Source organism: Arvicanthis niloticus, chromosome X, assembly GCF_011762505.2.
Source record: "Arvicanthis niloticus isolate mArvNil1 chromosome X, mArvNil1.pat.X, whole genome shotgun sequence".
NCBI lineage: Eukaryota > Metazoa > Chordata > Mammalia > Rodentia > Muridae > Arvicanthis > Arvicanthis niloticus.
The window spans coordinates 114,836,823-114,860,673 of NC_047679.1; the positions used below are offsets into that span (position 1 = coordinate 114,836,823).

At 39.0% G+C, this 23,851-nt stretch overlaps 1 protein-coding gene across 1 annotated transcript in view; it reads left to right on the plus strand.

Moving 5' to 3' along the window:
* LOC117695484 (transmembrane 9 superfamily member 2-like) overlaps positions 1 to 23,851 on the plus strand; it is a 74,086-nt gene that overhangs the window by 26,177 nt on the left and 24,058 nt on the right. The window contains exons 9-14 of the mRNA XM_034486372.2: positions 2,211 to 2,319; positions 3,187 to 3,319; positions 5,131 to 5,247; positions 5,451 to 5,508; positions 19,189 to 19,348; positions 20,379 to 20,527. Of these exons, the coding sequence (XP_034342263.1) occupies positions 2,211 to 2,319; positions 3,187 to 3,319; positions 5,131 to 5,247; positions 5,451 to 5,508; positions 19,189 to 19,348; positions 20,379 to 20,527 (726 nt within the window). The remainder of the gene's footprint in view (positions 1 to 2,210; positions 2,320 to 3,186; positions 3,320 to 5,130; positions 5,248 to 5,450; positions 5,509 to 19,188; positions 19,349 to 20,378; positions 20,528 to 23,851) is intronic.

Below are 23,851 nucleotides of genomic sequence, written 5' to 3' on the forward strand. Positions count from 1 at the left end.
TTAAATTCCCCTTCTTTCATGGCCTGTGACCTTCTAGCCATAATGGGCTTTTGACCATCTATATAGCACTATCCCTAAATTCCTTTTTGTGGAGAAGGCCTCAAATCTAATCCAAAAGCAGTTGGTTGTTCCAATAACCTTTCTGCCATTATCTTGCCAGTAGGCACATAGTGCCTGGCAGGTCAGTATTGGAGCATACAGGGTTGGCTGCAGGTGTATCTTTGAAACTTTTCCCTAGAAACTTGCCTAATACCTTCTGGCACAATGAAAGCTAGTCACTAAGGAAGAAGTTTTCAAGTCAGTTCAAACTTGAAAACAGCTCTTAAATTGACCATTTCATCAAAGCAGGTTATACAGCTGTGAGGATTGTATGGAAATAATGGCTGGCACAGAGAGTCCATTTATTTGATAGGATGTTCTTTTAGTTCCTGTTATCCTGAGTACCACTATAGTGTCTGCGTGGCTAATGAAGTAGAAAGGCCCCTGCTTAAATTATGCTTCCATTGAAGCATCTTCCAAGTAAAAGATCTTGAATCTTTAGGAACCTTCAAAAGGATCAAACCACATACTTGGAAATCTGACCATGGGAGGAGTAATTTCAGTGTGGAATTGAGGGATAGATGAACTAAATCCACAGTGATCGGGGTTAGAAAGAACTGGCAATGATAGAAGAAAAGTTGACAGCTTAGGAGATCATGTAGAGAAGAAGTGAAAGTGTATAATGCTTGTTCTGTCACTCCCATTTTCTATAATAAGGCAACTGAGGACAGAAGAAAGCTGTACAAGTAAACTGAAAGAAAGGAAAAGTGGGATACTGGGATACACGCAACTTTTGCAAGGTGGTGATTCTTCTTATACCCCGCCCTTCCCTGAGTGTCTGTAGGCAGGCAATGGTTGCTGGGGAGAGACATTCTCTTCTATGGAGTCACCAATGATAAGGAGACCATACTCAGACCTCCTTATCTCACATCTATGATCCTATAAGCAACCTTAATGAAATTAATGATAGAATGAATGAATGAATGAATGAATGAATAAAGCTAGAAGAGAAACCGGGTTAGAAGAGGAGAGGATCGGTGGCAGTAGACAGGATGCAGGAGAGCTTAATGGGGTGAGCATGCTAAAGATACACAAAATGTGTATGAAATAAATTTAAATTTGAACTTTTCAAAAGATCCACAAAACAACAGCCCCCCCCCCCAGAAATTTAGCATTTTTCTTTGAAAAAGATTTTATTTCATTTCTCTTTGTTGCTTTTCTATTGCTGTGAGAAGACATCATGACCAAGGCAACTTATAAAGAAAACATTTAATTGGAGGCTTGCTTCCAGTTTTAGATGGGTAGCCCATGACCATCATGCTGGGGAGCCTGGCATCAGGCAGACAGCCATGGCGCTGGAGCACTTACCCATAGCTTACACCTTTTCAGCAACTTGGAGGCACATAGGGAGAAACTGGGCATAGGATAGGCTTTTAAAACCTCAAAGCCACTGGATGGTGGCAGTGGTGGTGGCACACACCTTTAGTCCCAGCACTTGGTTGAAAGAAGCATTTGGATCTCTGTGAGTTCAAGGCCAGCCTGGTTTACAGAGCAAGTTCCAGGACAACCAGGGGTATACAAAGAAAATCTATCTTGGAAGGAAAAAGCAAAAGAAAATTCAAAGCCCACTCATAGTGACACACCTTCTATAACAAGGTAATACCTTCTGATTCTTCCACCAACTAAGGACTAAGCATTCAAATATATGGGCCTTTTGGGGCTGCTTTCATTCAGACCATTTTTATTTATTTGTGTACACTGTATATGTGAAGGCATCTGCTTGTGCTTGTGTGCATGCTTGTGTGTGTGTGTGTGTGTGTGTATACACATGTGCTTATGTGTGTATAGAAACAGAGATAGACTAACAGAGACAGTGGGAGGAGGGAGGGAAGAAGGGAGAGAGAGACAGACACAGAGAGAGACAGAGATAGACAGAGACAGAGAAAGAACAAGAGAGAGAGAGAGAGAGAGAGAGAGAGAGAGAGAGAGAGAGAGAGAGAGAGAGAGAACAACAAGAGAGAACAACTTGAAGGAGCCAGTTTCTTTTGTAAACCATAAACCATAAGGGTCTCAGGGATGAAACCCAGGCTCTTGGTCTTGGTGGCAGATATATATACCTTCTGAGTTACCTTGCCAACCCTAACTTCCTATTTCTTTCTGAAAATTTATAGACTTGTAAACTTCTTTTTTGTGGTACTTCCCTTGTGTGGACTGGTGATTCTCCTCATCTTAAGAAGTATCTGTAGAGACATTGCTAGATACAATTTGGTAAAAATTTCGGTAAGTAAAAACTTCACATTTTGATTCAACTCGCTATGTGTTCTGCTTAGTTATGAGTTATTGAATTTACTTAGAGTATAGCACCTTGACTATTTCTGCTGTCTAGAATTTTATATATCATATCAGTGATTCACAGCCTTTGTAATTCTGTGACCCTTTCATGTAGTTCTTCATGTTGTGGCGACCCCCAATCAAAAAATTATTTTGTTACTACTTCATAACTGCAATTTTGCTGCTGCTTTAAATTATAATATAAATATTTGTGTTTCCCAGTGGTCTTAGGTGACCCCTGTGAAACGGCATTTGACCCCCCAAGGGGTTGTATATACTGCAGATGTTGTAAACCACTGAATTATACCATCAGAAAGTATCGAGTTGTATAGGTTTGTTTAAAAGTACAAGTTTATTTAAAGAATTGTTTGCCAGTAACTCTGGTTATATTTTGTGTGTCTCTAATAACTATGAATATCATTTTTAAGAAACTCATAATTGACTTGAAACATGAAATGGATATAGCAAACATTGCAAGGTAGCATAATTTATGTTATACTGTATTTAGAGTTGGCTTTTGTAAACGTTTGCTTATTGATGAATTTTAAATTTCTGTGAATCTATTGAGTTCCTTAGGTTAACTCATTTTGCTTGTTTTCTGAAAATACTGCAAACTATGTGCTTTATATAATTTAACACACCCAAAACATAAATTAAAGGAGTCAGTTTTTTCTTGTAGCTGGCTTATTCACCATCCAGATACCTGCTAAATCCATAGCCATTACTTTCCAGTTAGTTTGTCTTGTGTGGAAAAATCCATTCCATCTAACTTATCATATGAACTTACATGGTTATTAAGGAATTTCTCATATACAGGTATATGACCAGAGGCAGTTTGGTTGGAGGTTGATTCATGGGAGTGTATTCAGGCTCCCAGAGCATGGAATGTTGCTGTCCATCCTTCTTGGTCAAGGAACACAAGTTTTCATAATGACTTTTCTGTCTTTATGTGAGTACATTTAGGTATAGTTTAAACATTTGTAGTAAACTTGTGACATATATTAGGCTTTGATTCATAAGTACAAAATGAAAAATGTATGAATTAAGAAAATCCATGTTTTTCATACTTAACATTTCTTCTTTTCAAATTCCAGATTTGAGTTTGAGAATGTTCCTTTATCAGAAACCTTCTCTAGCTTCTTCAGTTCTAAATAATTTGTTTAAAGACTCCAGCATGACCAGGCACAGTGGCACACACCTTTAATACCAGCACTTGAGAGACAGAGACAGGCAGATGTCTATGAATTTTAGGCTAGCCTTGTCTACATACTGAGTTCTAGGACAGACAGAACTCTATAGTCAGACCCTGACTTAAATAAACCCACCCCTCAAACCAAACCAAATAAAAAACCCCCAAACTGCAGCACATATTTCTTACATTGTAAGATAGATTCATTTTTGAAAATTGGTACATGAGTAGAATCATATTTTCAGTGGACTGGGGGAACACTTGAAACAAAGGCTAAGATTTTGAAATCTTATGGCAAGCTTAAGTGCAGGGTTTTGAGGTTTTAATTTCTCTGTTTTTTTGGTTTTGTTTTGTTTTTTGATAAGAGTTCTCACTGGCCTGGAACTTACCAGATAAAATAGGCTGGCCAACCAGTAACCCCAGAGAGCCATCTGTATCCCTAGATCTTTGACTTGAAGTGCACCACCATGTCCAGATTTTTTTTAGCCCAGGTTCTTGACATTGAACTTGGGTCTTTGAACTTGCAAAGTAAGCACTTTGTAGACCAAATTACGGCCTTAGACCACAGGTACAGATCTTTAAGTGTGCAGATGGAATGGTGTTCTTAGTTTTATTTTTTACATCTTGCTTTTAATATTTACGTATCTAGAGTTTTATGTCACTGAGGATGAATTTGATCCTCTAATCGTCTTTCCTTCTCCTCTCACGTGATGATACTATAAATACTTTTCACCATACTATAAACACTTTTCACCACAACCAGTTCATGAAGCCCTGGGGATCAACCCCAGGACCTAGTGCCTTCTAGGCAAGCACTCTACTAATCAGTCTGTATCCTCAGGCTTCTATTTTACATTTTGAGACAGGATCCCATGTAGCATGTACTGGTCGAGATCTTTCTATGTAGCCAAGGCTAGCCTCCAGATCCCTTGCCTTCACTTTTCAAATTCTGGGATAATAGGCATATGCCACCATGCCCAGCTATCAAAGTACATATTTAGTAGTCATTCTAACAGTGACCTATGGATATGTGCTGCCTTAGTTTATGAGCTGAAGATGGAGCTCGGCACTGTGCCAGAGTAATGATTTTGTAAGCAAACTTGGTGCACAAAGTGGCTTATTAGAAAGATGCTTCAGAAGACAGTGATAATTTCAAACGGTCAACTTGAAGGCACTTTCCCCCCAAGAAACTAAATCTTCAAATTTTTAATTCTTACTTTGACAAAATACAGAAAGAAGAATTTTTTGAGGGAAAAATAATTTGCTATTCTTAAGATGACTAGTGGAATAGGGCAAAGGAGATAGTATATGATTTTGGTCTAGTGAAATTAAAGATTAACTCAAGTATAAAACTTCCATATACTTTAAACTGAAAACCAAACCTTTTCACTTAAGAAATTGTCAGGGAAGTAGATAATCAAATATTTTATTGAAGCATGATTTAAATATTACCCTTAGAACATTTCCTTGCATATTGTTTTACATAATGCTTAAAATGTGGTAATACTTAAGTTCTTAAACAATCTTCAGGCTATTCTCATGCGACTTCTGTCTTATTTTTCTGCCTTTAGTTCTGGCTGGCCTTGGTTTTCTTACTCCTGAGCAAACTGCTTTAGTGAACTATGGTGTTGTGCTGTGGCTCATACTGGAAATCCCTGCTGGATACGTGTCTGCCAAAATGTACAAGAGTAAGCATGGCTGCTGTTATCATTCCAGAAAGTTGCTGGCTTAAATATAGGAATTGAAAGGCCTTAAAGACAAAATCAGAAAAGATTACAAGGAATTTTAGCCAATGTACTCGGTCGTAATTGCAGTCTGATTACTACTGTGTTGGTAAAATGATATCATTCAAGACATTTCATTAACTACTCTGTTTTTTTTACTTCCCTAGCATTTAAAGGTGTAAACTGGAAGATGCATTTTTTGCTGACAACATTGTTATTTCCTGGGTTAGTATCTCATATTCTTTTATCTCTATACAATTATGTTCTTTTTTAGGTCTCATCTTGGGAAAAACCATATTGTGTGTTATAATGAAGAGTAGGAAGGTGTTGAATGATTACTGTGTTTCTGTAGCTGCAATTTTCCCTTACTTTTATGTCTGCACTCTTTTTGTCTTCTACATGTTAACGCCAGTACAGAGATGGCAATCATACATGTTCCATTTTGATCTTTGTTTTTGAAGCAGATTCTCAAAATACTTATCATAGGTAAATGTCTTGCATTACACATCATACTATGGTGACAATTTATACGTAGCATTTTGTTATTCTCCTTGTCGCTGTCTTCAGTGATTATTTTTTCCTGTCTCTCCTTGTCACTGCAACATCATTAGTGACAGTTGTAGGTTTATTTATAGTCAATATGGAGGTGGGGCTGCTGCTATTCAGAGGCTGTGAAAGTAGTTCATTCAGTCCTTTAATGACCCTCCCTCCCTCCTTCCCTCCCTTTCTCCCTTCCTCCCTCCCTTTCTCCCTTCCTCCCTCCCTTTCTCCCTTCCTCCCTCCCTCCCTCCCTCCCTCCCTCCCTCCCTCCGTGTGTGTGTGTGTGTGTGTGTGTGTGTGTGTGTGCGTGTGTGCATGTGTGTGTGAGAGTTTATGTGTCTGTGATTATAAGTATTTGATACTGCATTTGGCCTTATGTAGCGCTAGAGATCAAACAGGACTTCGAGTTTGCTAGGCAAGCACTGTAATGATCAAAATTACATACTTGGTCCTACTTTATTTCCTTCTTGTCACATTTTGAGAGGTTTTTAAAATGTGTATAAGCCATTTCTCTGAAAATATTTTTGCAGTGCTTATCTTTTGTATAGCAAAAGATGTGAACATGGATGTGTCCTATTAATTGATGTTTTCTTTTATAGATGTGCTTTTTGTTTTGTATAAATACTACTACTTTTATTTTTGCAGCACTGGGAATTAAAATGAAAGCTTTGCACATGCAAGGCAGGTACTTTTCTGTTGAGATCTTTCCCAAGGCTTATTTGAATTTGTTTTGTTTTGATTGAGACAGGGTCTCACTATGTGGCCCTGGCTGGCCTAGAACTTACTATGTATATTGTATATCAGATTGGCTTCTTGCTTGTATCAATCCCTGCTTTTGTCTTGCAAGTATGGAGATTTGAAATACCACATCCAGCATTCATTCCACTTTTTAGATTTTGAATTTTTTTCTGCTTCTTTTGCATTATCATCATTGAGTTTTTAATTTGTTCAGTTTTTTGATTGTTTTTGAGACAAAGTCTTGCAATGTAATCCTGGTCAGGCTTAAACTTGAGTCAGTCGTCAGTTTCTTAAGTACTGAAATTCTTTGTGTGCATCACCATGTGTGGCTTCTTTTTAAATGTCCCTATGAAGCATAGCTTGCCAGGGACAGAGAGGTAGTTTACTAACACAGGAGTTGCTTAGCATGTATATTCGGTTGCTGTAATAAACATCATAACCAAGGCAGCTTATATAAAGGACAGGGTTTTGTTTTGGCTTTATGGTCCCACAGCAAGTGTCCACAGTGTTGGGGAGGGATGGAGGCCAGTGTCTAGAGCATGGAGCTGAGAGATCACATCTTCAGCCACAAGCACAAAAGCAGAGGCAGAATAAACTGGAATTGGAATTTTCCAAACTCTTCTCCAGTGACAAGTATCTTCTAGCAAGATACCTTGTAAAGGTGCTATGAAATCCCCAAGCATCACCACTAACTGGGGACCAAGTGTTGAAACATCTCAGCCTATAAGGGTACATTTCTCTAACAGACACACACCAAAACATCTTGTCTGTGTCATATGGATGCAATATCATCTCATTCTCTTATTATATTAATGACCTTAATGTACATTCTTTTTTTTATTTTATATTTTATTTACATTTAAAATGCCATCCCCTTTCCACATTTCCCCTCTCTAGAACACCCCTGTCCCATGCCCCACCTTTCCTTTTTGCTTTTATATGATTGGGGACAGAGCTGCCACCCAAGATCTCCCAGACCGGAAGGGACCAGTGTTCTGGGCCGGGAGTGACTTCCTGGGTCCTTTTGGTTCCCAGTTACTCCCTGTTTAGGGTGGGCCCAGCTGTCTGCTTACCTAAGATACTGCGTGAGTTAGAGCGACTGGGATCCCTGCTTCCTCTGGGTTCTTGGATGTTGGGGGCAGAGCTGCCACCCAAGATCCGCTCAGTGTTCTGGCCCAGACCGGAAGGAACCAGTGTTCCAGGCCGGGAGTGACTTCCTGGGTCCTTTTGGTTCCCAGTTACTCCCTGTTTAGGGTGGGCCCAGCTGTCTGCTTACCTAAGGTACTGCGTGAGTTAGAGCGACTGGGATCCCTGCTTCCTCTGGGTTCTTGGAGGTTGGGGGCAGAGCTGCCACCCAAGGTCTGCTCAGTGCTATGGCCCAGACCGGAAGGGACCCTGTACATTCTTATTTTTGATGGATAGTGTCATTTCTTTCAAGTTTAGTTTCCCATTTTGAAAATTGTTTTTAGTCTCTATTTTTCATGTCTTCTTCAAAGGTCTGACAATATTGCTGTATGCATATGTGTATACATGTGTGCATATACTTAAAAGTGTGGGAATAGTCAGCCATAGTGATCCATGCCACAATCCTAGCACTTGAGAGGCCAAAGCAGGAGGATCCCCCCCACCTAAGTTTAAGGCTAGCATGCTGTATATAACTTTTAGGTCAGGCTGGGCTACAAAGGGAGACCCTGTAAAATGTGTGAGAATAAAATAATAAAAACTATCAATATGTAAAAATGTGTGGAGACCCGGAGCTTTACTGGAGGTTTATCCAGATACTCCACTAGTTTTTGTTTTGTCTAAACTGACTGAGTATGTGTATGTGTGGGGGGCAGGTGTAGTATGTGTTTGCATGTGTGGAGAGACCAGAGAAGGCCAATTAGAATCTTGTTTCTAATATTCTCTGCTTTATTTCTTTTTCTGGAAACCTCTTAGGATGTTTATTATCTTTAAGGTTTAAGGTCACTTTTCCAAGAGAAGTATTTTCCAGTCTCCTGTATGAAGAGTTATTATCTGATGGTTAGCTTTCTTAAGAGATGGGGGGCGGGGGGGGGGGGTTGTCTACGCATGTAGGGTTTAGTGTGCATTTGGATATTTAAATATTTTTGAGTGTAATAGTAAGTTTCTTTGCTGTGCCTGGTATTCCGCAGCCCAGAGAAGCCTCCAGATATCTGCTGGGAGGGAGGGAGGTGATAGAAGCATCTAAGCCTCCAAAAGCCATTGCAAAGTTGTCTTTCTTTAGTCACTTCCCACCTCTTCCAGTTGCTCACAGAATACCTGCTGCTATCATTTTCTGACCCTTTTAAAGATTCTGTGGTGTGAATTGTTTTTTCTCACATTTCTCACCACCTGCATGGTTTCTGACAGCCTATTGATTTTCTGGTACCTGTTTTCCTGTTCTCTCTACTTGTGTAGATTCTAAAAGCAAATAGTTCTGTAAAATTTTGTTTTATATGTGTGTCTGTGTGCTTCCGTGTTAGTATCCACACGTGTATGCTGGCATCTGTACCAGCCAGAAGAGAACATCAGGTCTCCTGAAGGTGGAGTTACAGGCTTGTAAACAGCCAGGTGGATGTGGGTGATGGGAACCAAACATGGGTCCTCTTAAGAACACAAATCACTTCCTTTTTTCCTATTCTTTTTGTACATTTTATTTTTTATTTCTTTAAATTTTCTAGTATTTCTGTGTATCTTCATGCATGCATATACATGCAAGCTCACATGTGCATCTATGTAAATGATGATGATGCTAGTGTGTGTGTCTGCTCCTGTGTGTGAGGAAGTGTGGGTATACTTTGTGTCACAGCATGGTGGTCAGAGGAAAACATTTGAGAGTCAGTGTTTTCCTTCCAGTGTGGGATCCAGGGATCGAACTTGGTTCATCAGGTTTGTGCAGCAGCCAATTTACTGTAGGAGTTACATCATTGATCCTTCAGTTTACCTTCTGAGACAGAGTCTTACCATGGATAGCCCATACTGGCCTAGTGCTCACTCTGTACAGACTGGTTTATTTGGAGTTTCTTACTGTTGATGAGATAGTATCTCACTATATACCCCTGTCTGGTCCTGAACTAACTATGTAAACCTGTTAATTGCAAATATCTTTATGCCTCTACCTACCAAATGGTGGGCTTACAGGTGTGCTATACCATATCTAGCTCAGGAATCACTCTTTTTTATTGTTTATTCATTTACATTTAGTTAATTATTTTATTTATATGCCAAATGTTGCCCCTTGTCCTAGACCCCCTCAAAGTGTTCTCCTCCCCACCCTACCCCAGTTGTCTTTGAGGAAGTACTGGCCCCCTGTGTCCCTCCACCCTGGGGCATCAAGTCTTTATAGGATTAGGCCCATCCTCTCCCACTGAGGCCAGACACGGCAGCCCTCTGCTACCCATGTGCCAGGGGTCAAGGACCGGCCTGTGTATGCTCATTGGTTGGTGACTTAGGCTCCGGGAGCTCTGAGTGGTGGTGTTCTTCCTATAGAGATGTGATCCTCTTCAGTTTCTTCAGTCCTTCCCTTAACTCTTCTATAGGGATCCCTGACCTCTGTCCAATGCTTGGCTGTGAGTGTCTGCATCTGTATCAGTCAGATGCTGGGTAGAGCTACTCAGAGGACAGCCATGATAGCTAGGTGCCTGTCTGCAAGCACAGCATAGCATCAGTAATAGTGTCAGGGATTGGTTCCTGCCCATGGTATGGATCCCAAGTTGGGCCTGTCACTGGATGGCCTTTCCTTCAGTCTCTGCTCCATTTTTGTTCTTGTGTTTCTTGTAGACAGGAGCAATTTTGGGCCAAAAGATTTGCAGGTAGCTTGATGTCCCCATCCTTCCACTAAAGGTCCTGTCTGACTACTAGAGGTGGTGTCTTCAGCTTCCATCCCCTCATTGTTGAGCATTTTGGCTAAAGTTGCCCATATTGAGTCTTGAGAACCTACCCCATCCCAGGTCTCTAGGACTTTCTAAAGTTTCCACTTACTCCACACACCCTGCAGCTGCGTATTTCCATTCATTTTTCTGGCCCTCTAGGTCTCTTTCCTGTCTTCCCCATACCTGATCCTGCCCCCTTTCCCCTCTCCCTCCCCCTCCCCCTCTCACCCATATCCCTCCCTCCCTCTGCTTCCTGTGATTATTATGTTCCCCTTCTAAGTGGGATCGGGGCATCCTCACTTGGGCTTTCCTTCTTGTTTACTCTCTTAGAGTCGGGGTGGTGTGCCATGGGTATTCTCTACTTTTTGGCTAATACCCACTTATCAGTGAGTGAGTACATACCATGCCTGTCCTTTTGGGTCTGGGTTATCTCACTTAGGATGATATTTTCTAGTTCCATCCATTTGCCTGCAAAATCAATGATGTCCTCATTCTTAATAGCTGAATAGTATTCTGTTGTGTAAATGAACCACATTTTCTGTATCCATTCTTTGATTGAGGGACATCTGGGTTGTTTCCAGTTTCTGGCTATCATGAATAAGGCTGCTATGAACATAGTGGAGCATGTATCTTTGTAGTTTAGTGGGACATCTTTTGGGTATATACCCAGGAGTGGTATAGCTGAGTCTTCAGGTAGACCTTTTTCCATTTTCTGAGAAACTGCCAGATTGATTTCCAGACTGGTTGTACTAGTTTGCAATCCCACTAGCAATGGAGGAGTGTTCCTCTTTCTCCACATCCTTGCCAGTATGCCCTGTTTTTAATCTTAGCCATTCTGACTGGTGAATGGTGGAATGTTAGGGTCATTTTGATTTGCCTTCCCCTGATGACTAAGGATATTGAACATTTCTTTAATGTGAGATTCCTCTGTTGAGAATTCTCTGTTGAGCTCTGTACTCCATTTTTAAAATTTTACTTCCTTACTTACTTTACATCCGGCTCACTGCCTCCCTTCCAGTCACACCCTCCCACGATCCATCCCCTGTCCTTCTCCCCTTCTCCTCTGAGTGGGTGAAGCCCGCTGTTACCCCACCACCCTGGCACTTAAAGTATCTGTGAGGCTAGGTGCTTCCTCAACCTCTGAGGCCAGACAAGGCAACTCAGATAGAAGAACATACCTCATATACAGGCAACAGCTTTTGGGATAGCCCCAACTCCAGTTGTTCAGGACCCACATGAAGACCAAGCTGCATATCTGCTACATATATTTGGAGAGGCCTAGGTCCAGCGTGTGTACATTCTTTGGTTGACGGTTCAATCTCAGAGCCCCAAGGGTCCAGGTTAGTTGATGGTCTTCCTATAGAGTTCCTATCCTCTTTGAGGCACAATCCTTCCTCCTATTCTTCCATAAGAGTCCCCAAGCCCAATGGTTGGCTGTAAGTATCTGTATCTATATTGGTGGAGGAACACCCTCATAGAGGCAAAGGGGAGGGGGAGGGAAAGGGAGAGGGAATGGGATGGGGAGGTTGGTGGAGGGGAAATCAGGAAGGGGGATATCATTTGAAGTGCAAATAAATAAAATGATTAATAACAATAAAAAAGAATCCCTAAGCTACATCCACTGTTTGGCTGTGGGTGTCTGTATCTGTCTGAGTCAGCTGCTGGGTGGAGCCTGTCAGAGGACAACTTGCTTCTGTCTGCAAGCATAACAGAGTATATCATTAATAGTGTCAGGGATTGGTGCTTGCCCGTGGGTTGGGTCTTGAGTTGGGCTGATTATTGGTTGGCCATTCCCTCAGACTCTGCTCCATTCCCCATCCCTGCATTTCTTATAGACATGATAAATTTTGGGTTGAAAGTTTTGTGGATGGATTGGTGTCTGTATTGCTCCACTGTGGTTCCTTTCTGGCTACAGGAGGTAGCTTTTAAGGTTCCATATCCCCACTGCTGTGAGTCACAGCTAAGGTCACACCTATTGATTCTTCTGTGCCTCTCCTATCCTAGGTCTTTGCCTTGTTCTGGAGGTGTTCCATACTTCCTCACTCCTGTCAGTTGCAGATTTCTATTCATTCTCATGGCCATCTGGCTGGCCATTTCTCCTGTTTCTCCACACACCTGATCCTGAAACTCCTCATCCCCTCTCCCTCCAAGTTCCCCTTTTACACATGTAAGAATCCTCTTATGACTGTGAAGCCTCTCAGAGGCTCCATCTTCCCTGCTCACTGAGCCCTCTGGGCCAAGCCGAGCTGCTCTGAGCAGCCTGCTATCCACTCTGGGCCTCCATTTTTAGCCACCTCTCCCCCAACCTTCATTAGACCTGTGGATCCTGAACCATATACAGGTAGGTTTCCATTTCCTCACCCATCTTCCCTGCTCTCTGAACCTTCTGGGTCAAGCCAACCTTCTCTGAGCAGCCTGGTATACCAGGAAGACCTCCATTCTCTGTCACCTCTACCCTGCTTTCATCAGACCTGTACCCCATTTTTAAATTTGGTTCTTTGTTTTTTTTGGAGTCTGACTTCTTGAGTTCAAAATATATCAAATATATTTTGGATATTAACCCTCTGTTAGATATAGGGTTAGTAAAGATCTTTTCCCAATGTGCTGGTTGTAGTTTTGTCTTATTAACAGTGTCCTGTGCCTTACAGAAGATTTTCAGTTTCAAGTAGCCCTATTTATCAGTTCTTGATCTTAGATCCTGAGCCATTGGTATTCAGTTCAGGAAATTTTCCCCTGTGCCAATGTGTTTAAGGCTCTTCCCCAGTTTCTCTTCTATTAAATTCAGTGTATCTGGTTTTATGTTGAGGTCTTTGAACCATTTGGACTTGAGTTTTGTGCAGGGTGATAAAGAAGGATTAATTTGCATTCTTCTACATGTAGACCACCAGTTACACCAGCATTATTTGTTGAAAATGCTTTTTTCCCACAGGATGGTTTTGGCTTCTTTGTAAAAAAAAAATCAATTGTCCCATAGGTGTGTGGGTTTATTTCTGGTTCTTTGATTCTATTCCATTGATTCTGTCTCTGTACCAATACCATGTTTTTTTTTTTTTTTTTAAATCACTGTTGTTCTGTACTACAGCTTGAGGTCAGGGATAGTGATTCCTCCAGAAGTTCTTTTATTCAGAATTGTTTTGGCTGTCCTGATTTTTTGTTGTTGTTGTTTTTTCATATGAAGTTGAAAATTGCTCTTTTAATATCTGTAAAAAAATGTGTTGGAATTTTGATGGGAATTGAATCGCAACACTCTTAACTGCTAAGCATCTCTGCATCTCTCCCAACAAATAATTAAATTTTTTATTTTATTTAGCTATTAAGAATTTGATGCAGGATACACTGTATTTTGGTGGTATCCTTTCATTTCCTTCTTCCAATTTCTTCCAGATCTTCCACTTCCTTCTTCCAACTTCTTCCAGATCTTCCGCATCACCCACCCAAGGACATATGTTTTCTTTTTCTTTATATCCTACTGATTACATTTAGTGTTAAATGTATGTGTGTGGATATAGGGCCATCCACAAAAGCATGTGCAGAATTTAGGCCCAAGTAGTATTACTCAAAAGTCACTATATCAAACAGTGCTGCTTTTTACATATGTAATCATTAAATTGTCCCATATTTTATATTAATTATGAGTTATGTTTTGCCAAATACTACTTTGTTAGGTTTTTAGTTTATTTCTTTAAAAAATATATTTGAGCTCCCATTTGTTCTTTTCCTTCCCCACCTTCTGTATTCCTGTCTCACTTTTCTTCCCTACCCAGGCAGTTTTGTGACCTTAACTAAGAAGGCAGTTAATAACTGGTCACCTACATACATCAGAGAAAAATAACAGAAACACATTGGAGGGAAGATAAATGAGGCCAGAAGAGCCCTTGGAACTGGAGTTCTAGCTAGTAGTTAGCTGTCAATCAAACCCAGGTCCTCTGGAAGAGCAGCCAGTGAGTGCTCTTAACCACCGAGCCATTGTGCCAGCCCTGCATTTCCGTTTTTGTGTTCCACTCTGTTTAGTATGTGCAGGTTTTGTCTCTCTCCAGAAAACCAGTTTTGTTTTGTTTATGCTGAGAATGTAACTGAAGCACTTGTATATGCTAGGCAAAAACTCTAACCCCCGAGAAACAGCCCCATCTTGTAAGTTAACTTCCTTCTTTGCCTCTTGATGACCAGATATTAACCTGCCTCTTACTTAAGGCCTTGCTTCTTGTTTCCTTTCTCTCCTCCTCTTCAAAATGTTCTCTTATTGTTTCTTCTCTACTATTGACATATTCTCTCTTTAAGCCATGACATTAGATTACATTTAACATATTGATCAGCTAGAATTTTAATTTCATGTAACCCTAATTATTAAGTCTTGTTACTGTTTCCTGAGCTATTGGAGTCCCATTCTTCACAGATCCTGAATCATTTCCCTCTGTATTTTACTGTAGAAGCTTCAGAGTTTTGGTTTTTTTTAATGAGTTTTGGGTCAATTGTATTAGTTGAGAAATAAAGATAAGAGTTACTGTTTTCTACACAATACTGGAAAACAGGATGCACTTCTTAAATTCAGAAAGCACATGTGGTTTACGGGCTATCTTATGCAGATGATAAAATCTCAACCCAGGGCTGGAGAGATGGCTAGTGCTTGAGAGCACTGACTGCTCTTCCATAGGACCAGGGTTCGATTCCCAGTAACCACATGGCAGCTCACACCTGCCTGTAACTCCAGGATATCTGACATCGTCACACAAGCATGCATATATCAATGCACATCAAATAAAAATCCTAAACTGAAAGAATTTTTCAGTTTATAAATGGATGTGGATTTACATTTATATGTAATAAGGCTATATATATATATATGTTATGTATATATATATATATTTGCCCTTCCACAGAACTTAAAGATTGTAAAATTATTAGGTAAGAACCTTTCCTCTATGTAGCCCTAAAAGTGATAAACACTAGAATATGAGTATAAGTCAGTGGTGAAAGAGTGATTGACTAGCATATATACAAGTTCCTGGGTTAAACTTTAGCACTGCAAAAGAAGGCACAAGGTGCTAGACAAGGAAAAGCCAACATGCTTTTATGGCTATATATTGAGACATTAAACTGGAAGAAAGCTTTGATGTGACATTCAGTATTGGTTGAGTGACTTTGGTCCCATGGTTTTTCTGAACGCCCATTTCCTTGCCTGTAGTGCCTATGTTGCAGAATTGTTTAGAGAAATACATGAACTGATTGATTGTTTTATAAGCTACAAAATGTTTTGACCTCCAAGTTTCTTCATGTGTTCTGTTCATTATTCTGCTCTAGTATTTCCAATGTTGCACTGTAATTTGTCTTTGCCTGACTCTATCAGTATCAGTATCAGTATCAGTATCAGTATCAGTATCAGTATCTTTTTTTTGAAGCAAAATTTTTTGGTTTCTCTCTCTTTGAACATCAGAGGTTAACATGTAAGTACTCAGCAGATGCTTGATGAATATGTAAATAAATGTTTCGTGTGGAAAATGGACTTGGGTGACCCAAGTTCAACTCTAGTTTTTTGTTTTTTTGTTTTTTGTTTTTTTTTTGCTTCTCATGCATGCTATTACAAAGTCTAGAAATAATAGGTTGACATGCGAAGAAATTTTCAGAATGAAAAGCATGACGTTGCAGAGCAGTTCATGGTTTGTTAAACTTTTACAGTAACATTCTGGGACATACTTCCAAAGGAAAATTGTTGGGATGGGTTAACTGAGTTTATGTCTAAGAAGGAAGATTATGACTTGTCAAGTGAGAAGCTGAAATTAATCTCAACAGTAGGAAATTTGGCAAAGGAATATTATGGCTAAACAAATTCATTCTAACAGAGAGATATTAAAAATGTTGTGAGGAATGTGGTTAAATCATCAAAACCCAAGCTTCCTTTAAGGTACAAAACATTTTAAAGACACGAGGCAGTGGTTTTGTTATTGTTTGAAAGAATTGAAGCTTTATTTACAGAAGAATATTTAAAGAGTAGACTAGATAGACCCATGAAAAGGGTGTTGCTAGAAAAGACCAAAAAGACAAAAGGGAAGTGAAGTATAAATAAAGCACAAATAGTGGAAATTAGTTTAAAAGTGACCAAATGACTTATAATCAAAGAAGAAAAAGTATCCAGCATCTGCATTAGGCATCGAAAAGAGACAGAAAATATGAAAGCACCATTAGAACCCTAGTGTTGGAATGCGCCTTGCAGGAACTGACAATGCAGTAGTTATTCCTGAAAAGTAGAATCAGTGTTGAACCTGGTGTGTCTCATGGGGTGGCTACTTCCCCTTTTTCTCATGGTAGATGTGATTTGGGGGAGAGTTCTGGGATAGATGCCTTATAATAGAGATGTTTTTCAAAGGTTGACATTTATTGTAAACAAAGTTCATAGAAAGAGTCTGTTAGGAGCCTGGTGTAATAGGGCAGGGCTTTAATCCTAGCACTCGGGAGGCAGTGGGAGGTGGATCTCTCCATTGGAGGCCAGCTTGGTCTAAAAGGCAGTTCCAGGACAAGGCTACAAAGAGAAACCCTGTCACAAACAAACACACAAACAAAAATCTTTCATGAACTCGGTCAAGATGATCATTAGAAGCAGAGATGTTTATGGGTTTCTTCAAAAAGACACTATTTAGATTTGCAGCTAGGTGCACTGATTGTATGACTGACTGAGACAGGCATATGATTCTGCCATGTTAATGCTGTCTTTGACATCAGAATCTGTCCTTATACCTCATATGAAGGCATTTTAATATAGAGGATTTGAATGGGAGAACTTTGCTCCTAAAAAGCAAATCAGACATTAAAATCCCAACTCTGTCTCTTAAAAAACAGTGGTAATTAGTGTGTATGTAATGTGTGTATGTTGTGGTGGTTGTGGAATGTGTGTGACGTGCCACAGTACATGTATAGAGGTCACACAGCATCTTTGAGGATTGTTTCTCTCCTACTATGTGGGCTTGAGAGATTGAACTCAAATCATGAAACTTTCATAGCAAGTACCTTTGCCCACTGAAGGATCTCACTAGTCCATAGCTCTGCCCTTCTCAGTTGTTCAATTGTTATCAAAGTTCTTAGTGTTTTAAAAAGGTATTAATAAAGAACTCTCATCTCTCCCATAATTCTTAGCTTTTCTTGTCTGCGTTACTCATCTACTTTCTCATCCTTGTTTTTGCCTCTTGTCACCTATTCTGCTGTTCTGTTGTGCTGCTTTTTAAGACATTTTATTCGATCTCTCTCTCTCAACCATTTTATTGAGGCTTTAATTCCTCCTGTCATATTTTTAACTCCCAAGAGCTCTTTTATTACCTCAAAAGTCCTTAAAATTTCTGCTTCTTGTTTTATGGTTGTAATATCTCTGCTAATTGCTCCAAGGATGCATGTGATAAATTTTAATAATCATTCTTCTAAGTTTGAAGGCTCTTCCTTCTCAAGGGAATAGACCCTTCAGTCTTCCGCGGAGGTAGGGAAAGGGACGTTATTGGCCTGTGACTAGTGGGGAAGGGAGGCTGTAGGTTTCTTAGCTTCTTAAGCTAACTTTCATAAGTCTCTTTTTATGCATACTTAGAGAAGGACTTGTCCTCTGAACATTCTTTGGCCCTTTTGGAGCTCTCAGTATAAATGTAGTTGCCTCTAAGCTTTTCCTGCTGTGAGGTTTGGAAGGCAGGTTTCTCAGATATATTGATGTAGTTACTATTTTCTAGAGCTAAATTTTATTCCAGAGTTTTTCCTTTCTTTATCATCCACACCTTTGCAATTATGACCTTTTATAATCCCTTTACTGTAATGTAATATTATCGCGGTTTTGAAAAGAAGCAGATCTAATGCATGAGTTCAACACTCTGTCTTTAGTCAGACTCTTGTTATTAGATCTTTATATTTTTCATGACTATTCCTTTATGTATTAACTATCATATTAGATAGACTCTATTTTCATCTCCTTTCTTTTGCCACCCTTTCCCATAGGTTGATCCCCCCACTATGCTATATGTTAATCTTCCTAAGTAATCACATTTAATTTTAACAAATTGGAGTTTTAAATCTCTTCAGTTAAGTTTTTTTTTTTTTTAATTTTTTTGAGCAGGGCAAACATAGATTAAAGAAAAGTGAGGAAGAACTCTTGAAAGTAGGAAGGGCCCCAAACAGGGTGAATACCTCTTTAATTCATTCTTGATTTTGATAGGATAAAGACTATTTTTTTTTAACATTCAGAGAGTTTCATAAGTTAGTGTCTATCTACATTTTTCAAGCTGGTCTTTAGGTATTCTAAAACAATCATACCCATCCCCACTCTGACACTTAATTTTATCAGTACACTAATTTATCTAGAACAAGTAGAGACACAATGAGTATTGCCTGGTAATATAGCTAGTACATTTAGCAGTTAATCTGCTGGTTTTGAATACATCATACAGCCTATTCCAGTCTAGGTTCCAAAAATATGCTGTCTGTATACATTGTTTATTCTTTGGGTTCATTAATATTGTTTATTAGTGTATTAATCTATACCTTATTTAATTTCTGCTAGATATTTAAGATGCAAAGATGAGAGGATTTATAAATCATATCCATAACAAATTGCTGTTACATGATCTTATATTTAAGCCTTAGCTCAAGGACCAATTTGTATATTGTGATGTAATATTTCTTATAATTAAATAATTCCACCAAAAGAACATTGTGATATTTGCATTAAATATGTTTATGATGTTTTCCTGGGAGTATGTTGTATGATGATATTCTCCATCCTCTTCTTCAGAATTGTCTTTGCTGATATCTTTATTATGAATCTAATTCTTTGGATGGAAGGTTCCTCAGCTGCTGTCTCCTTTCGTACACTGGCAAGTCTCTTTGCACTGTGCTGTGGAGTTTCAACACCACTGACGTTTTTGGGAGTGTACTTTGGGAAAAAGGAAGAGGTAAACTTTCAGAATACAGCTTTTGACTTTTGAGTGATGCCTGAAATACCTTACTGTGCATATGTTATATAAATACAAAAATATCACCAAAAACAACATTATAATCATTTTTTGAATTAATGGTATAAAAATAAGTAAACGACAGTAGCATGTTAAAAGATACTGTTAAATGTATTCTCCACATTATAGGCTATTTATATTTCTTTTAATCCCTGATAGACAAAATTAAAAGGGCACAGTATAGGAAAGCTGACATCAACTACCTTAGAAAATAAATGTTTGTATATCGGGAGAAGAGAGCAAAGAAACAGTCATAAATGGGATGTTCAGGTACTGGTCTGAAGTTAGCTTAATTCTACATAGAGGGGAAGAAAGGAACAGGATACCTAAACAAGAGTAACTCAGGCCACTCTACAAGAGGACTGTACAAAACTAGTATGAGATTGCACTTAGAAAGTTTAAAAAATGATGAAAAGGGAGATGGAATTCTGTAGAAACCAGAACGAAAATATTGACAAATTCATTGATAAATTTATCTAAAAGATAAATTCTTAGGTAAAACTAGAGAGAGGTTTTAAACATGACTATTTAATGTTAGTATAGTCACAAGTAAATCTTGTCAAGTAAGGACTTTGAAATGTATTTGGAAAGGCACATACTCAGGACCGCAGATGTAGCTCAGTTGCTAGAGTACCTGGCTACCATGCAGAAAACCTGGCTTCAGTCCCTGGCCTGTTTGTAAATCACCACTCCTGACTTCAAATGATAATGTTTGTTTTATTAAAGAAAATATACCTTAAAATTTTTTTACCTGTTACTTTTTATGCTTTTATGTAACTACTAAAATCTTAAAAAGTATATATGTAAATAATGTACTGTATTTCTGTTTACTTTATATTTTTATTGCATGGGGTAATCATGTTTTAGCACCCATGACATGCATGTTCTGTTCAAATTCAAGATTCTGAACTGTATTGCAATTATGACTGAATTTATTTGTTTCATTCACTCTTATTTTTATTTTTAACAGTTTGAGTTTCCACTTCATACAGAAAAGGCCCCTCATGTGAGTTCCCAGAGGACTTTCTTTACAAAAGCAACTATTACCATTATACTTGGTAGTCTTTTACCCTTCGGCTGTATTTTTCTGCAACTTTCTTACATTCTAAACCATATTTGGTGAGTATTGCATTGCATCTTAATAAACTTATTTAGTTTAATACCTAATAATAGTGCATATTTATAGGGTAATAGTATAATACTTCAGTACTTGTATGTAATTTTCAAAGATAAAATCAAGGAAGATGTATAATGTGTACCAAAATAAAATTAAAATAAGAGTAAGTTCTAATGTTCAAAAGCCTATTAGAATGAATGGCTTTACTTTATAGTAATATAAACGTTTTATAAAGACTAGAAATTTTGTGTTGGTAGGATTTAACATAGGCCTTTGTTTATTCTAATTATGATCCTTTACACTGATTTACATCCCTAAACCTCCAACTCTTAGTTTTATTGAGTAACTTTCTGTATATTTTTGAAGATTTAGTTTATTTTTATTGGATATTATATTTACATTTCAGATTTTATCTCCTAACCCACCCTCTCCACCACCACCCAGGAACTTCATATCCATCCCCCCTCCTCATGCTTATGAGGATGTGCCCCCACCTACCCCCCACTCCCACCTCCCCACCCTCGAATTCCCCTCCCACTCAGTGTTCATCCTTCATGGGACCAAGAATCTCCTCTCCCACCTATGCCGTACTAGGCCATCCTCCCCTTCATGTACAGATGGAGTCATGGGTCCCTCCCTATGTGCTCCCAGGCTTGTGGTTTAGACCCTGGGGAGCTCTGGTTGGTTGGTATTGTTGCTCTCCTCATGGGGCCACAAACCCTTTCTGCTCCTTCAGTCTTCTCTCTAACTTCTCCATTGGGAAACCTTGATCAGATCAGTGGTTAGCTGTGAGCATCTGCTTCTGAATGTGTCAGCCTTTGACAGGCCTCTAAGGAGACAGCTATATAAGGCTGCATGCACTTCTGTCATCCACATCAGTGTCTACTTTTGGTGACTGTACCTGGGATGGATACCCAGGTGGAATGGTCTCCAGATGGCTCCTCCTTCAGTTTCTGTCTCACACTTTGTTTCCATATTTACTCCCTTGAGTATTTTTGTTACTCCTTCTAAGTAGGACTGAGGCATCCACACTTGGTCTTCCTTCTTCATGAGCTTCTTGTGGTCTGTTAGTTGAATCTTGGCTATTCCAAGCTTTTGGGCTAACATCCGCTTATCAGTGAGTAAATACTATGTGTGTTCTTTTGTGATTGGGTTAACTCACTCAGGATGATAATTTCTAGTTCCATCCATTTACCTAAGAATTTCTCAAATTCATTATTTTTAATAGCTGTAATTGTGTAAATGTACCATATTTTTTGTATCCATTCCTCTGTTGAAGAACATCTGGGTTCTTTCCAGCTTCTGGCTATTATGAATAAGGCTGCTATGAACATAGTGGAGCATGTGTCCTTGTTATATGTTGGAGCATCTTCTGGGTATATGCCCAGGAGTGGTATAGCTGGATCCTCAGGTAATGCTATGTCCAATTTTCTGAGGAACCACCAGACTGATTTCCAGAGTGGTTGTACCAGCTTGCAATCCCACCAACAATGGAGGAGTGTTCCTCTTTCTTCACATCCTCACCAGTATCTGCTATCACCTGAGTATTTGATCTTGGCCATTCTGACTGGTGTGAGGTGGAATCTCAGGGTTGTTTTGATTTGCATTTTTCCCTGATGACTAAGGATGTTTAGCATTTCTTAAGGTGCTTTTCAGCCAACCGAGTTTCCTCAGTTGAAAATTCTTTGTTTAGCTCTGTACCCCATTTTCTTATAGGGCTATCTGGTTGTCTGGAGTCTTAATTTCTTGAGTTCTTTGTATATATTGGATATTAGCCCTCTATCAGATGTAGGATTGGTAAAGATGTCTTCCCAATCGGTTGGTTGCCGTTTTCTTTTATTGACAATGTACTTTGTATTACAGAAGCTTTGCAATTTTATGAGGTCCCATTTGTCAATTCTTGATCTTAGAGCATAAGCCATTGGTGTTCTGTTCAGGAACTTTTCCCCTGTGTCTAGGTATTCGATGGCCTTCCCCACCTTTTCTTCTATTAGTTCCAGTGTATCTGGTTTTATGTGAAGGTCCTTTATCCACTTGGACTTGAACTTTGTACAAGGGGATAAGAATGGATTGATTTGCATCCTTCTACATGCTGACCTCCAGTTGAGCCAGCACCATTTGCTAAAAATGCTGTCATTTTTCCACTGGATGGTTTTAGCTCCTTTGTCAAAGATCAAGTGATCATAGGTGTGTGGGTTCATTTCTGGATCTTCAATTCTATTCCGTTGATCTTCCTGCCTGTCTCTGTACCAATACCATGGAGTTGTTTTTTTTTTTGTTTTTTTTTTGGTTTTTTTTTATCACTATTGCTCTGTAGTACAGCTTGAGGTCAGGGATGGTGATTCCCCCAGAAGTTCTTTTATTGTTGAGAATAGTTTTTGCTATCCTGGGTTTTTTGTTATTCCAAATGAATTTGCAAATTGCTCTTTCTATCTCTATGAAGAATTGATTTGGAATTTTGATGGGGATTGCATTGAATCTGTAGATTGCTTTTGGCAAGATGGCCACTTTTACTAAATTAATCCTGCCAATCCAGGAGCATGGGAGATCTTTCCATCTTCTGAGATCTTCTTCAGTTTCTTTCTTCAGAGATTTGAAGTTCTTGTTATACAGATCTTTCACTTGCTTAGTTACTCCAAGATACTTTATATTATTTGTGACTATTGTGAAGGGTGTCATTTCCCTAATTTCTTTCTCAGCCTGTTTATCCTTTGAGTAGAAGAAGGCTACAGATTTGTTTGAGTTGATTTTATATCCAGCCACGTTGCTGAAGTTGTTTATCAGGTTTAGGAGTTCTCTGGTGGAAGTTTTAGGGTCACTTAAGTATACTATCATATCATCTTCAAATAGTGAAAATTTGACTTCTTCCTTTCCTATTTGTATCCCTTTGACTTCCTTTTGTTTAATTGCTCTGGCTAGGACTTCCAGTACTATATTGAATAGGTAAGGTGAGAGTGGGCAGCCTTGTCTAGTGCCTGATCTTAGTGGGATTGCTTCAAGTTTCTCTCCATTTAGTTTGATGTTGGCTAGTGGTTTGCTGTATATTGCTTTTACTATGTTTAGGTATGGACCTTGAATTCCTGATCTTTCCAAGACTTTTAACATGAAGGGATGTTGAATTTTGTCAAATGCTTTCTCAGCATCTAGTGAGATGACCATGTGTTTTTCTTGGAGTTTATTTATATAGTGGATTACATTGATGGATTTCTGAATATTGAACCATCCCTGCATTCCTGGGATAAAGCCTACTTGATCATGATGGATGATTGTTTTGATGTGTTCTTGTATTTGGTTTGCAAGATTTTTACTGAGTATTTTTGCATCAT